This window comes from Hippocampus guttulatus, chromosome 6 (genome assembly GCF_054856545.1).
Source record: "Hippocampus guttulatus isolate MCC_2025c chromosome 6, RoL_Hgut_1.0, whole genome shotgun sequence".
In the NCBI taxonomy this organism is placed as follows: domain Eukaryota; kingdom Metazoa; phylum Chordata; class Actinopteri; order Syngnathiformes; family Syngnathidae; genus Hippocampus; species Hippocampus guttulatus.
Genome location: NC_141266.1, coordinates 21,557,423 through 21,572,599, shown reverse-complemented (window position 1 = coordinate 21,572,599; position 15,177 = coordinate 21,557,423). Strand labels below are relative to the sequence as shown.

The window sequence follows — 15,177 nt, the reverse complement described above, 5'->3', positions numbered from 1 at the left end:
TTAAGTTCGTTCCGTGCAACCCAAAGCACTCAAATTCCTCATTGAAACGAATGGCAATTACTTTAATTCAAAATAAATAAACAAACAAACCAAAAAAAAAAAACATTTCGGTGTTAGCACTCAGTTTGTGCGTCACATTGTGATGCTGCAATCTAATTCATCGTGTCTGGCTCAGCTACCGCGAAGCAGAGTCATACTGCAGTCTTGCAGACACAAACAAAGAAGAATAGAACTTTTGACTTCGTCTCCTGAAAGTGAGTCAGTGAGATGCGGTCACAGTGGAGGATAAAGAATATATGCCTGTGTGTGTGTGTGTTGCTATTTTATCCATCTACATGTGTTGCTCCACAGTTTGTGTTCAAACATCCGTAGCTTTTCAAACTGCAACTACCCATACCAACCGTTAGCATGTAAACGGTGTTCTGCCTTGTTTGTTAGCATTGAGCTAAGTGGTAATTTTAAAAAGATGACGAGTAATTGTCGAGGGATTTTTTTTTAAACGTTTGACATTGTAGTTTCTACAACGAGAAGGAAGAAAAAAACACAACTGGGCCGCTGTATTGTTGCGCTCGCATTTCGGTCCTGCGCGCGCTTGTCACGTATTCCACAGAAGGGAAAAAAACTAAACCAAAAATAATTTGCGTAATTAGTGAATTGTGAACTGTAAATAAGCGCAGAATCACTGTGTTATTTTTAAACCTCCTTCCTTGAAACAGAACAAAACAACCCCCCCCCCCCCACAAAAAAACAACAACAAAACAAAAAGGCATACAGGCACCATGCCCCTTTGTAACATTGTTTCACTTTTCAATGAAAACACATGTTGGCCAGAACTTTTCTTTTTACTCGGCCGGAGCGCTAATAAACCGAAAAAGAAAACGGCTGCTGATAAAACGTTGAAAGAAAGACTTGAAAAGGGAAGCGCGCCGCCCTCACTCACGCCACACGGGAGCTCGTGATTCAACCCACTGCGGATTGTTCCGTCGCTCACTTGTGCGCACACCCGCCGAATAACGCGTTTCCTGTGTGGCAACGCCCCGGTCATGACATCATCAGGAGATGGAGGCCAAGGTGAGCGCCTTCTTAGCGCCTTAGGTCGGCGTGAAGGCGCGTTGAAAGGCGCGCCGCAGGTTGCCGACTGCGTGAAACAGATTCGCTCCGCGAGGAGGGTCGAGCGCACGGTTGTCTAGTGGAATCTTTGGCTTTTTACGAGGACCCGGAGTGTTGAAACGACATGTCTGCTGCTGCTGATTTCTTCTTCTTCTTCTTCAGCTGGCTGCTTCTCAAATTCCACCTTTTCCTTCCCCCCGCGCTTCTGACAGGAGGTCCTAACGCACACACGCTCACACACAGGTCCGTCTCGCAGGCACTTTTCCATGAATTCTCCCTTTCTTCTGGCGCACACTCGCATTCTGTTGCGACTGACCCCGCTTCTCTCTCCCGCCGTTTTAACTTTCCCACAAAGCAACGTGTCGGCGTCGTACTCGGGGCGCGGATCAATCCTGCACGCGGCGTCCACAAAAGAGCGCGCGGCTCAGCTGGCGCGCCTTTTCCCATCTCCACGGAAAACGTATTTGCAACGCAACATTTTCAACCCAACGTCAAAGATCCTTTCAAATATCCTTTCACGGATTTTTCAGGAGTTTGCACACGGCCACGTGAGATTCCTTTGGACCCCCCCCATTCCCACCCCACCAAAATGCAGGCATCTTCAATCCAAATTCGGAGGATTCTGGTTGCAAGGCAAAAGGTTGTTATTGCAAACATCTGGAACCCGTAAAAAAATGTTTCAATTGCTGTCAAACAATCTCATAATGGCAGATTTCCTCGCCGCGACATTAATTTGTGGTTTTGCCAAGAGCATGTTTTGTTTTCCACGAGAAAGACAAATGTTGACTGAATACAAACCAAGTCGGGCTATCAGGTCTGCAGACTCGGGTCAATTCGTGGAGAACTAGAGTTCAAAACAAACACGGTGAAGCAGCATTTAGGTGTTGTGCTGCGGGCAGACGGAATCAGCGAACCCAGCAGAAATCAAGTCAATGTTTTTCCAATCGAGAATACAAACGATGATGTTCCTTTTCACACCGGTGATTCTTTTAAAGCATTTTTTCAAATCAGATTCTCCAAATGTTTTTCAGATGTACTTTTGTTTCTTTACTTTTTAAATGTCTTTCACGCTTTTTTTGCAATGCTGTGAAACACAGTGACTGATCAAAGCTGCCTTCCCTTGCCTCTTGTGTGTGTGTACTTTAAATGAAACCATGTCGCTGCGACTGAAGGACAACTCCCTCCCTCACTCCTCCGCACTCTTAATCGTTTTCTTGCAAGTCGAACCCCCCCCCCCCCCCCCCACAAGCTAATGCTGCCATTTTCATTTGCACTTCACGCTGCTGCACGTTCCTGAACTCATCACCTCCTCCCCAAAACAGAACCCCCTTTCGCTGCTACCGACTGAGTCGCCCCCCTCGCAGTCTGACACTGAACACGCACCTCATTTCCATTTTCACCGTAAAAACAAAAAACAAAAAAACCACCGCCAGTCACACTCATGTTGGGCTGTGTTATGAGACACAGAAATAATTAAAGTTATAGTCGCTCGCCTTCACTCACCAACACGCACACGTGCGCAGGCACAATATGCTGAGCAACGGGCGCGAGCGGTAAGAAACAATATGCATGATCGTTTACTGTACTCAAGTCGATTTTTCCAGCGGTCTGTACTTAAGAATTTATATTTCCGACGACTGAATTACTTTTCCTCCCCCTGAAAAATAAATACATAAGTAAATAAATTGCTCTCCCACCTCCTCTCCATAACACACGCAAGCTAACAACGAGGCACTCTAAAGAGGTCCCACCAATGCACTATCTGACGGGAAGATGCGTAAAGAGGGCATAGCTAACTTGCTAACAGCATGTTACAATATTTAAGTTGCTGGAGTTCTCACATATATGGGAAGGGCCTCCAAAGTTCATCACAAGGGGGCATTTCAGTTTTGTTCAAAAACATTTTTTGAAAACTGAAATAGGGAAAAGCAATGTAAGGCAATGGGCTGTAATTTTTGTGACCGCTGTTAAAACAAGCAGGGCGCTGAGTAATGCAATTTTGATCATTTTGAAGATGCCTACAGGCCGGCATAGCTGTCAGAGGGAGGTCCACGCCATTGTGGGAGTGGTCAGAACAGACTTGGCCAATCCAAACAGCTCCTTTCCTTCCCTTTATATGCGGCGCACTCATTGCACACAAAGGTCCCGACATGGTGGAAGCACATCAACACCGCGAAATGGTCACCAATCCTCAAATCATTTGTGTGCCCCCACCCCGCCTCACTTGAGGTATGCCTCACACAGGGACCAAAGTTAGGATGGACTTTCTGCCACCAAATTGTCCCTCTGCCATCTCCAAGATATTCCTTCCTTCAACTCCGGGAGTTGAGGTGAGTTCAGGGTTCTACTTTTGGGATCTAGTGAGCTGCAGAGCACGCGTACCCCAGCCCAAATGTGAACCAGCCAGGCCGGAACAAACGAGACTTGTGCCGAGGCTAAAGCGGTCCCAAATATGCTGGGCGATTAGAGCTGCTGCCAGAGAACAAACGCATTTGGTGATGGGGCCTATCCAAGAGGAGAGCAGGAGCAAGGCGGGCCGGGGGGGGGGTGGATGGCAAATTATCGGCAGAGAAAGTCAAGAACCCGAGCGTGCCGAGTGGGCGCCACTCACCGTTTGGAGAGCCCACTTCCGCTTATCGGCTGCACTGGCTTAATGCGTGCGCGCCACTATTTTCGTCCCTGGGATCAAATCTGAGAGGATCATTTTCCTCCCGTTGATTGCATTTGCGCCTCGCGTCAGGATCGATCACGGCGGAAAATCGAAAGACGAGTTTGCTAAAGAGCGAGCCCGAGGGTTAAAGCGCTCTCGTCGCGTTTCCAAGAAAAAGCTTTACAAGGGTTGAGTTGCGCTTGGGTGTCGGTCGCAACGTGCTGCGGCAGCGATTGGATGAATGAAGTCAGAGACTACGTGCGGCTTAAATTGGTGACACTGCCGGGAAGAGGAGCAGGATTTTTTTTTCTTTGTTTCAAAAATGCATTGGATGTGTTTCAAGGGCAGTTGCAGCCAAGGTGACTCATGATTACTATTGGAGAAAAAAAAGCTTGTTTTTATGATTTAGAAACAAAACGAGAAGCCATTGTGACCGACAGTCCGCTCCATAAGTATTGGGACAGGAACACAATTTGTCATCGGTTGAGCGCCAAACTCCCCCACGATGCCTTTGAAGAGAAACCAAGATATGCTCAAAATGCAACCGTTCAGCTTTAACTTGAGTCGGAATGACAACAATTCGAATAAACTCCGTCGTCACCTCCCTGTACAATTATGCAAATTAGTATAAGTGAGGCCTGCCAGTGGGAATGATCACTCCTCATGATCAGATAATCGGCTCATCAAGCCATGAGTCAACAATGAAAAAAAAAAAAGCAAGAACTTCACAAAAGGCCAGCGGTTACAAAGTGGCTGAAATGAGTTGACTGATGAGGGTGCATGGGATAGGGTGAGAACCTCAGTCATCCAGGAGATGAGGTGGCTCGGGCATCTGCTTATGACGCCTCCCTGGTGAGGTGTTCTGGGCATGTCCCACTGGCAGGTCGCCGCGGGAATGACCCAGGAAACACCAACTGCCCTGGGAGGACTTCAAGACCCCTCCGGAAGAGCAGGGTGAAGTGGCTGGGGAAAGGGAAGTGTGGGCTTTTCTGCTTAAGTTGCTTCCCTGTGACCCAACCCAGGTAAGCAGATGGCAATGCATGGATGGATGGTTGGAAGTGGCATGATTTTTTTTTCTCCAAAAAATATGTTTTGCATATTTTACCTCCAAGTGTTCCTCGACCACCCCCCCCCCCTCTCCAAAAACTAGACTGCAAATTTGTCATTATAGCAACAGCAGAAGTTAAAATGTGCTCCTCTCAACCACTTTCATGGTTCACAGCTTACCAAATATGGTTCGCATGCCTGATAAACGGTTACGTTTGTCCTTGGACTTGTGGGTGGTTGAGTTGGACATTATTCAGGCATCCAGCGGACCTCCTCGAAGGGTTTTGGTCCTCTCTAAATGTCACTTTTAATTGCGGGAGCTCCCAAGCGTGGCATTCTTGTCTCGGCGAAACCGCAGCCACGGCGAGCTTAGCTTGGCTTTCGTCACCTGCCTGGCCAGTCAACACCCCCCGCTCACAATAAACCCCCCATAACCCATCCAGCTTCCATACAGGACAGCACAGCAGGCTACTACCACCCGTTACTGTGTACCATCATGAGCAAAGCCTCCAAGCAGATGTGTGTATTCTGGGTTTCATCCTGACACACACACGTGCACACACGTTTCATCGGTTCCATGTCAGTGCTCATAGACAACAAGGCCAGTGTTGGCGCTAGGGAATGATGGAAGCCTCCCAAAACACTCTGTTGACCTTCATGTTCTCTGTTGGATGCCACCGGCCTTCAACACTCTGCCCTCATTTATGGTAATCGGGACTGTAGGTGACACACACGTGCGTGTTGAGGAGCTTGAAGGTAGACAAAGGTCACGTTGTATTTTTTGCAAATACAGTGGTACCTTGAGATACAAGTGGCCTGACTGACAACATTTTCACGATAAGAGCCGTCATACGAAAACATTTGAGGGAATTTTTTTGGCTGTGCTTTGCTTTGCTTTGACTCATTTCGTCATAGTAGCACTTTGGCAGATAGCGAGCTGCCGTTCAAAAGAGGCTTCGAGCTATTTTCCTGCCCCTCCCAATTGAAACATTCTCTAAAACAACAACAACAACCCCAAATATACATAATAGCCATTTAAAACAAACTGATAGCGCCGTCTTTGAATCTGCTATGTTAACCCTTTCAATGTCAAAGTAGCAAAATTGCACCAAGCAACATTTACGGTCTGCCTTCATCTCGGAACCATTTTCAAACTACCACCTTTTGAAATAATGACATCAGAACTGAATATTTATTGAAAACCCTCTGGTGCCGAAAGGCGTAATGCTAATGCTATATAGCATCTGTGTAGCGCCATACCCCTTTAACAACACACAGGCAATATAGCAGTACCTACAGTTAAACATTCTTTCTCCTCAGCAAAGAGAAACAGATATTAGTGCCGTACTGATGACTCTTTCAGTGCCACCGGGTGGCCAAAGCCGGCACATTGAAAAGAACATCACGTTGGCCAACTGATGCGGTGTGATCAAAACAATTGGATTGAGAGACATTCATCGTCGGGTAGGGCATCAATGAGGGTGCGGTTTGACATCTTACCTGTGAGAAGCACCTGCGATATTCCTGCTCGGGACCGGCGCATCGGTAGTTGTGCGGCGTTCTCCTCCGTCCTCCGAGACCCGCCTCGTCCCCCACGTGTGGTCCGAGGGGATGCTGAAGCGGATACGCGTTGCCGGCTTGTGGCACCTGGGTTCCGAATCCCGGGTGGGCCATCCTTTCCCTGTGCATGGGCCGGTGAAGAGGGGAGGCGTAGGCAAAAGAGGCGGCGCCCGGCCGCGACGGAAGCGAGCCGGGCGGGGGCGGAGCCGTAACAGTGCGCCAGTCGAAGCGGCGGTGACCGGCCGGGACTGATGATGATGAAGATGAAGAAGGAGAATGCGTCAGGAAGTGAGGAGGAGAGGGTGGTACTCGGACCCTCCTGTGCTCGCTTTTGGCAGGCGATTGGGGCGTGGCAGTCGTGGCGGGAACGGCGCTGGTTGCGTCCTCCTCCTCATCGGCGGACAGTTTGGACGCCGGCGTATCCGAGGTGGTGCCGTTGGCTGTGTGACGAGCCTGGCGGCTAGGCCGGTGCAAAGGCAAGGAGAAGGGGACTTTCCCGTAGCCAAACTGACCCGGACGGATGGCTGAGGACCTACAAGACGCACACAATAACATCCACATCCCAAAAATGAAGTGATGATGCTAACGTCAGGATCATTGTCTTGATTTTCCAAACTTTTGTTCTAAATGGTGGAATAACACATGCATCCATTCTTTATCCTCTCAGGAAAGTTTCCAATATTAGCGATATCAGTAGTAGTAGTGCAGCGCTAGCATTAAAAGAAGATGAAGAAAAACTGGGAGCTGAAGTCTGACCTGACTCACATCCCCAAGTAAGAAAGCAATAACACAGTTGTAACATAATTCAATGTCTGAGCAGGGCATCCGTTTAACTTGCAATGCTTTAATGACCCAGAACGTAACAAACGCTCCGTAATGCCAAAACTAAAGTCCAAGCAGGTCTTTATAAAATAAATCCTTTTGACCGCAGTTACAAAATCATCATGGTCACAGCGTTTACACACCGAGTCTTCAAACACTTTTCCCGAGTGCCCCGTTGCTCGTTTTGGAAGACATTAAGCCTAAATCAGACAGGAAGATGATAAATTCCGTCCTCCCAGCCTGATGCCTTATGCAAGCCACGCTAATTTTATTTCCTGCAAGTCACTTTGCAGACAACCTCGCAAAGGTCAGATTTCGCATTAAGTCTAGTACGCTTTTGTCCTGGTCTGGAAAGCACTCCCCCACCCCCGAAAAAGCAAAAAAAAAAATGTCGGCTCACCTCCTGACAGGAAAACCCTCCCGAGCGGCGCCGGCCGACCTCCTGCCGCCTCCTGCGCCCGCCCGCAGCGCCGTGGGGCCCCCGGGCCTCCTCACGCTGCGCTGCTGCTGCTGCTCGTAGGCACGCGAGGCCGCGCGGTAAGGCGGCCGGTACACGGACACTCTGTTCCCACCGGTGGCGGGGTACTCCGCTTGGTAGAAAGCCGCCGCCGGATGGTCGCTTCCTGGCGGGGTATTCCGGTAGAGCGACAGCCCCTGGTTGGGATCGGGTGCCCGGTGATTGGGTGGGAGTTGACGGGAAGGGTGGAAGGTATGCCCGCCACCGCCGCCCGGGAGATACCCGCCCCAGTTGGTTGACGGGTAGGAGACGGAGGGCGGGCTGGGCGGAGGCGGCAGACACTTCCTGCTTCTCTGCGACACGCCCACTCCACATGACTGGGAGCAAGAGGACCACTCCGCCCACACAGACCACACCCCTTCCACAGGCTCCGCCTCTAACACTTGCCTGGACCTCCGTCCGGGTACCTAATGCACACACACACACACACACACACACACACACACACACACACACACACACACACACACACACACACACACACACACACACACACACACACACACACACACACACACACACACACACACACACACACAAAACATTTTCACTTCTTGCAGCTTAGTGAGGGCGAGAGGCAGGATACACCCTGGAGTGGTCACCAGCCAATCACAGGGTGCATAAAAGGGATGCCTTGACATCCAAGTGGCACAGTGAATGAATTTAAGTGCCGTACTGATGAGCCGAGAGGAATTGAGACGTCTCAATGAAACATTATTGTGAATCAACAACAAGCAAACAACTTTTTGTACTCGCATTAACCCCGATGGACAATTGAGTCTTCAAGGGATCCGACTTTCAAGATTTTGGGATGTGGGCGGAGCCACAGAAGCCACAGTGATCATTCAATGAATTCCTGTGTTTACACCCTAAGGCTTCTTCCTTGGCCTGTCAGAAATCATTTTTGCAACGTCGTCATTATGCCAACAAAAGCTAGCGTTGGCCCAAGACTTTTCCAAAACGCCGGAATTCCACTGTCGACACTCGTTGCGCAATCAGAGCAAGTCCTCTGGCGGTAGCGCATATTTTCGCACGCACAAAGTCATCTTTGCTGTGCCCTCGCGAAAAACATGATGACATATCATCGCAGCAAAGATGTTTACAGTTGCTGTTTATACTCCAAACGTGCTGCAGCAAGCAAGAAACAGTGGCAAAGTTCGGACGTTTTTCTGAGTGACCTCACTGAACTTCTCACGACACCCCGCCCAACCCCCACAAAAAGTCTTGGATGTACGTGCAAAGGAAATGCGTGTGTTTGTTTTGCTGCGCTACAAAAATGTGCTTAATCCAAAGCTCACTTTCCAGGCCTTCAAGCAGAACATCGGAACAGGGCAATATTGGAGTGTTCTTTTCATTCGAAAACGAGTAAGCGTGTTTAGTCTACAGCAATCGCAGCCCACAAAACGACTTGCTTCAAGTCAGGCATTTCCAGGACACAATCTAAATTGGGAGTTGAAGGCAGGCCATCGAGATATTTTTTTCTTTTCATTTGTAAAGGTGTGTTAAGCAATAGTAAAAAATTTCGCTCCATGGGTTTTTCCTGCGTTCAAAATTGCGCGGCGACCGATTGATATCGCCGAACACGGTGTAAAGCTCCAGCCGCGCGGATTGAACGATTGATGTCCCTCTGCGGCAGCTTCGTATTTTAACTGCAGTTGCAGCGTTGCGCCACTATGGGGTGCTTTATCAACAGCAGTGCAAAGGAACGACGTGAAGCAACTACCGAAGAAGAAACTGATCGAATCATGCGTGTCCCCCCGCGAGTCGGTGCGATCGGCATCCTGAGTTGATGTACAAACAAGTAAATATTGCCTTTTTTTTATTGCATTCAAGCATGTCATGTTATTTATTTTTAAGCAACCGCCGAGTCCGGGTGAAATAGAGCAGAGAAATTACCGCAACAGGCAGTTTAAATGTAATTATTCACGGTGTGGAAATTTGGTCCGAAACATTTTGTGATAGCGAGAGTCAGAATGCAGGACAGGACGAGTCGGCGAGGCACGAGTATGTGGAATCGTGAGCATGTCAATGTGGTTTTACACTCTTGTTAGCATTAAGCTAAGCAGACTTTGTGAAAGCAAAGCTACGTGGTTGTTTTAAAGGCTTCAAAAAGTCAGGATTTTGCTTGCTTTACTTTTCTGCAATTCTTTTCAACAAGTCGCAGCCCTAAGATCATTCAAATGGATGCGTTTAATGTGAAAGCGCCCCATCAAAAACTACCAAAAGGAGAAATTTCCACATCTTTCCAGACGTGTGGAAGTGCTTAGAAGGGCAAGAGGCCAGCTGTCCCAATACTTTTGTCCGGGCATGATCCTCAAGGCTCACGAGTTTCCTTCCTTCTCACGCCAAAATGTAAATCCTCAATCCGCGCGAGATCGGAGGGGATTGAGTCACCTGCCAAGCACGCAGCTTGACAGCAGATGGACGGCGGGAGGCAAGCGCGGGTGTGTGGGTGCGGGTGCGCGTCGTGTGTTATGACGTGTAGGGAGCGAGCAAAGACCGGCCAGCCTTTGCTCTCTTTCTTCTGTGGCGTCAAATGATAAAAGACATTTTGTAACAAGTCGCTCGCTGGCCTGCTTGGCACAACAGCAAAGAAAAAATTAGCGCACAAAAGTTTCCATTCAGCAAATTGGGAATGCTCCACTTCGTTGCTCGCTCAAAGCCTGTCAAGTGTGTCAATATGTGCGTGTAAACACGTCGCACACGTGTGCGCTTTGCCGAGAACTCCGAGGGCCGAACGACACATTTAGGGAGCGGCGGCGGGGGGGGGGGGGGGGGGCGACAGTGTGCTTGGTCAAATGTGCTCACTAGCGCCCAAGCCTGTTCCATAGCGTTAAAGTCAAGACATGCTGGAATGCAAATGACAGGTCCGAGGTAAAATGGCGGGAGGGAGGACAAGGAGAGCGAAAGGAGCAGGAGAAATGAGTTAGGAGGGGCATGGAAGGGGAGGGGGGGGGGGGGGTCAAAGCGGACAGGCCTAATGACTGTGTGTGCGTGTGTGTGTGTCAATGAGTGACATCAAACACACAGCTGCCACATAGCTGGAGCATTAATGAGGAGTGCGCGGTGACCCTGAAGGAGGGCGGCAGTGACCTCCTGTTACTTGCTACTGCTCCGACTCCTCCAACCCTGTACCGCCAGACCCGCAGCCCACCGCTCAACTTTTTTTTTTTTTTTTTTTAACCCAATGATCACAAAGGCGTTACTGTGGCTCCTTGACAGCTACGCGCCCCACCATAGGAAAAAACGGATTAATGACTCACAAAGTCACACACGGTCGGCTAAATCACAAGCTGCCTTGCGTGGGCGGCGGCGACGGCGGCGATACATTTCGTGAAGGGCCAGACTTCAAAGTGGCCCAAAAAAATTTGGCCATTTGGACAATTAATGATATTTTTTTTAAGTGTCTAAACCACTCATTGTTTGTAAAAAAAAATAAAAAATATCGGTTCTTGTAATAATCAATATCACAATATTTTATCAATAGGATAAAAGCGGTTCGGAAAATGAATGAATGAATGATAACCAATTAGTAGACAATCGATTAATTGTTACACCTCTAATAATGTATTGATCACATCTCAAGTCGTCTTTCCCCATTGAAATATGTGGCAATACCATTAATCCGTTTCAGTTTACCCCCCCATTACCAAAAAAAAAAAAAAACATTTTTGAAATGAGGATTTTCATGAGGAAAAATCAGCACTGTGAAATATCGTTTATCTTAAAATAAAAATAAAAAGGTCATGACATAATAAATAGAATTAAATGTTGTCAGACTTTTTGCGTCAATTCAACGGTCATTATGCTGCTCCTCATGTTGTGCGCGCCTTGGCCAAGTAGGGGGCAGTATAATACAAATACAGTCAATGGCGCCAGGACAAGTCACAACTTCTCATATTGGTTATTCTTTGCCGAGGACAAAGAAGATATGCACGCGGGTACTGTTATATTTTCTGTCTGCATGTGTTGCTCAAACATTTGTTGGTGGCGTGAGGCTAAAAACTACAAAGTCCTCTGGAATGAAACTGGATCACATCCACAATGTTTGGCATCACTGGGATTCCAAAGGAATTGAAATTCTGGGCCAAGACGGAACAGATTCATCGCGACTTCCATGCCAAAATCCGAGCACTCAAACAAAAGCGGAGCGCCATTTTTGGGCTTGTCAATTGTTTGTTAGTGGGCCACTTCCTGGTTGCTACAGGATCACATGTGACAAATTAACAGGACAGGACGCTCCAGTTAGCAAAGGATCCAAGTTATGCCCCAATTATGTTATATTTCAACATTTGACAGGTCATTGCAAAGTGGGAAGTACTGAATATTGCAGGCAGTGATATATAACGACACGACAAGTTTGAATTCACACCCGAGACGTGGAGTCATTTTGCAATAACACTTTTATAATTTCACACGTGGCTGCGGTCAAAAAAGCAAAGCGCGGAGAGTCTCTGTTGCCAAAATGCACGACTGCAGTCGATGACTGGAGCCAAAAAGTCTCGTTTTCCTTCGCTCCGCAATTATAAGACGGCGATTTGCTTCTTCGTTGACAATTTGGCCAAGTTGAGTGTGATTCAAAACAAATGCGCAGCGCCTCAAAAAGTTCTTTCACGGCAAGAACGCCAGGGGTCACCGTTTTTCCGCCGCAGTGACTCGGGGTCAAACCGACGGGCGCGCGCGGACTTCAAGCCCCTGCTTTGACCGTTATGGGATGGCGAAACAAGTGTGAAGCAACCGGTTTGATGGCTTCACCTTTCACCTCGCCAGAAAGAAGTCAATGGAAGCAGTGTGTGAGGAGCTCATGACTCACCTTCCTCTTGGCCGGCTTGGTCACAGAGGTCGCGACCTCCACAAAAGCCCACAGCGCAAACAGCCTGCAAGGGGAAGAAGAGCAGAAGCTTTAAGAAAAGACAAAAAAAAATTAAAAATTGGCTGACAGGGCTCTTGATGGGATGACGCTGACGTCGATGTGTTTCGTTTTTAGTCATGATGGCCCGACGCAGGTGGCGGGCGGGCCGAACTCGAGTTGATTTTCCATCCGCACATAAACATCATCGACATCAGTGTGGGAAAAATCCTGCGAGGTGCTAACAAACGAATGGCTTTCGACAGCAAGCATGTTTTCCCTTCGCATGCCTTTCTCCGCAACCCTATACAGCCTGTGGATGTGCTACGCGCGCACGCACGCACGCGCGCGCACTGGCTTGCACAATCGGTCAAACGGCTTAACTTCACCCCGCGCTGTCAAGCTTCTTTTATTCGCGGTTTGCCGGAGAAACAAAGCGGCTTACGTTGGAGAATTGCATTTGATGGGGAGTTTTGACATTTCTGAAGCGTAGCGGCCCGCAAGTGAGGGCAAAGCAATCGATGCAAGAGTTTGATTTCACTTTGCTCGAAGGTGGACTTGATTGCTGGCTGTGGTCTTTTTTTTTTTTTGGGCTTGGAAGGGATTTTTTTTTTATGCTTTTGGTCATTGCTAAAGCAGGTTGGAATTTTTTTTTTTTTCACCAATAATGATATCCTGTAACGTGATAAAATGAGAGGCTGTCCACCGTCGTACCCGCTGTCCCTGAAAGGGTTAACTTGCAAAATGAGTTTAAAAAAATGTGACAATACAAAGAATTGGCCATCACTCCAAAACAAAAAATTGTCCAGGGCGGCTGTCAGGAGGCCCAAAGCAACATTGAAAGAACTGCGGGAATTTCCGGAAAATATGTGTGACAATTTCAGGCTACTGTACGTTGTAAGGTGGCAAGACGGAAGCCTCATCTTACAAAAAAAAAAAACATCCAAGCCCAACGACATCTTCAAACACACTTGAAATCTCCCAAACACGTTTACACGAGCTGTTCCGGGCTCATCAAGGCAACGCTCAAATTTTGGGATCACCAAAACACCACCAGAACTTCAATGACGCGCGGTAGCGAAATAGGAAGAGTTCCAAATAGCAGTCACGGTTAGTACAAAACTGAAAAGAAAAAAAAAAGTCAGGAAAAAAGCCTCCTAGAACTGAGTTAAGTTCATTTTGGGAAATTGGGAGCCACCTGAGTCATAACTCAAGGCGGCACTTTATTTCTTCGGGGCTTGGCTTCTCAAGTGCAGACGAATAAATGCAAAAGTGAGTTTATTTGAAGGTGGTTTGACGTTTTTCAAACGACGTTAAAATATCCTTTTTTTGGTGGCAGGTTTTGTGTCTCCTTCCAAGCAGTTGCCCTGCCTTGAAGCCAATTTGGCCTCCTCGACTTTCTTGATTGACTTCTTGCTACCGCAACGTGGTTTTTTGGTACTTTTGGGGCCTTGCAGTCACTTGCAAAGCACGCAGAGTGCAGCTCGACTGCGATTTTCATCTCATTTGGCTCGTTCAACAACTATTTTGAAAAGGATTCCCGGACAGAGACGAGCTGCTAAACAGTCCGGGACAAGCAAGTGTGGCAAACATCCCAGCCGAGTGGTGACATGCCACTAAACGCCTCAGTCCCATTCAAGAACTTTTGTCTTCTTTCTGCGAGCTTCTGTCTCTAAACCCCCCCCCCCCAAAAAAAACAAAACAAAACAACCGCGAGCATCACCGCGGCGTGCAGCCCGCAAGCCACACTCCAGTCCGGCTAATTACTGATGTGGTGCACCGCTTTCTGCCTCCCTTTCGCAGCCTGTACACCACCCCCCCCCCCCCCACCCCCAAAAAAAAGACACACGCACGCACATCGAGCGACTGACAAAAGGGTCCACGGCACAAGAGAGCCACCGAGGCCGAAGTAAAGACCTCCCGCGACGAGCTCGGCGTTTCTGTGACACATTGTTCCAACCATCTCGCTGGCAACTTCAACGGCGTCCATTTTAACGGCAATCGAAGCGCAAGCACATTTACCCCCCCCCCCCCAAAAAGTTCTTAAGTTTGCGTACCTGAAGACACAAGCGAGCCGCATGCTCCACACAGACTCCGCCGGCGACGATCAGTCCAGTTTGGGGATCGATTATCGGTGCGTGTGAGGAGCGGTGGTGGGGGTGGGGTGCCGCGTGGGGGGGCGGGGGGGGCAAGCAAACAATGCGTCAAGTGTCCAACTTGTTGTCGTTGCCTCTTCACTCTCGTTTCCTCTTGCGTGCGCGCGTGTCCCCTTTTCCTCCTGTCACTGTTCTGCCTGCCTGCTCGCCCGCCAACGTGCAAAGTGGGAAGGTCTCCCGTCGTCGCGCCCCCCCCGCGCCGAACGCACACACTCCACCGGACCACTTCACCCGCCCTCCCTACACCTTTCCTAAAAAAAACTTTTTTTCTTCCCCTTCTTTTTCCTGGATGGTCAACAACACACTTTCGCCAAACCTATTCTTGACGCTAAACTTGTTTTTTTTTCCTTCCACATCAGCTTTTTGCGATCGTTTTTAAGCTTTGCGCAAGACGGATTTTTACCATGCGTTCAAGGGCGGATCCAGCATTTTTTTTTCCTTTCTAAAGGGGTGCTTGACCCATACA

General features: G+C 48.5%; 1 protein-coding gene across 1 annotated transcript in view; it reads right to left on the bottom strand.

Moving 5' to 3' along the window:
- Positions 1-14,881, bottom strand: part of adamtsl4 (ADAMTS-like 4) — a 39,768-nt gene extending 24,887 nt beyond the window's left edge. Inside the window, exons 1-4 of the mRNA XM_086113916.1 lie at positions 14,613-14,881; positions 12,520-12,583; positions 7,590-8,113; positions 6,308-6,899 (exon numbers count right to left, since the gene is read on the bottom strand). Of these exons, the coding sequence (XP_085970042.1) occupies positions 6,308-6,899; positions 7,590-8,113; positions 12,520-12,583; positions 14,613-14,635 (1,203 nt within the window). The 5' untranslated portion in view covers positions 14,636-14,881. The remainder of the gene's footprint in view (positions 1-6,307; positions 6,900-7,589; positions 8,114-12,519; positions 12,584-14,612) is intronic.
- Between the last annotated feature and the right edge of the window lie 296 nt (positions 14,882-15,177).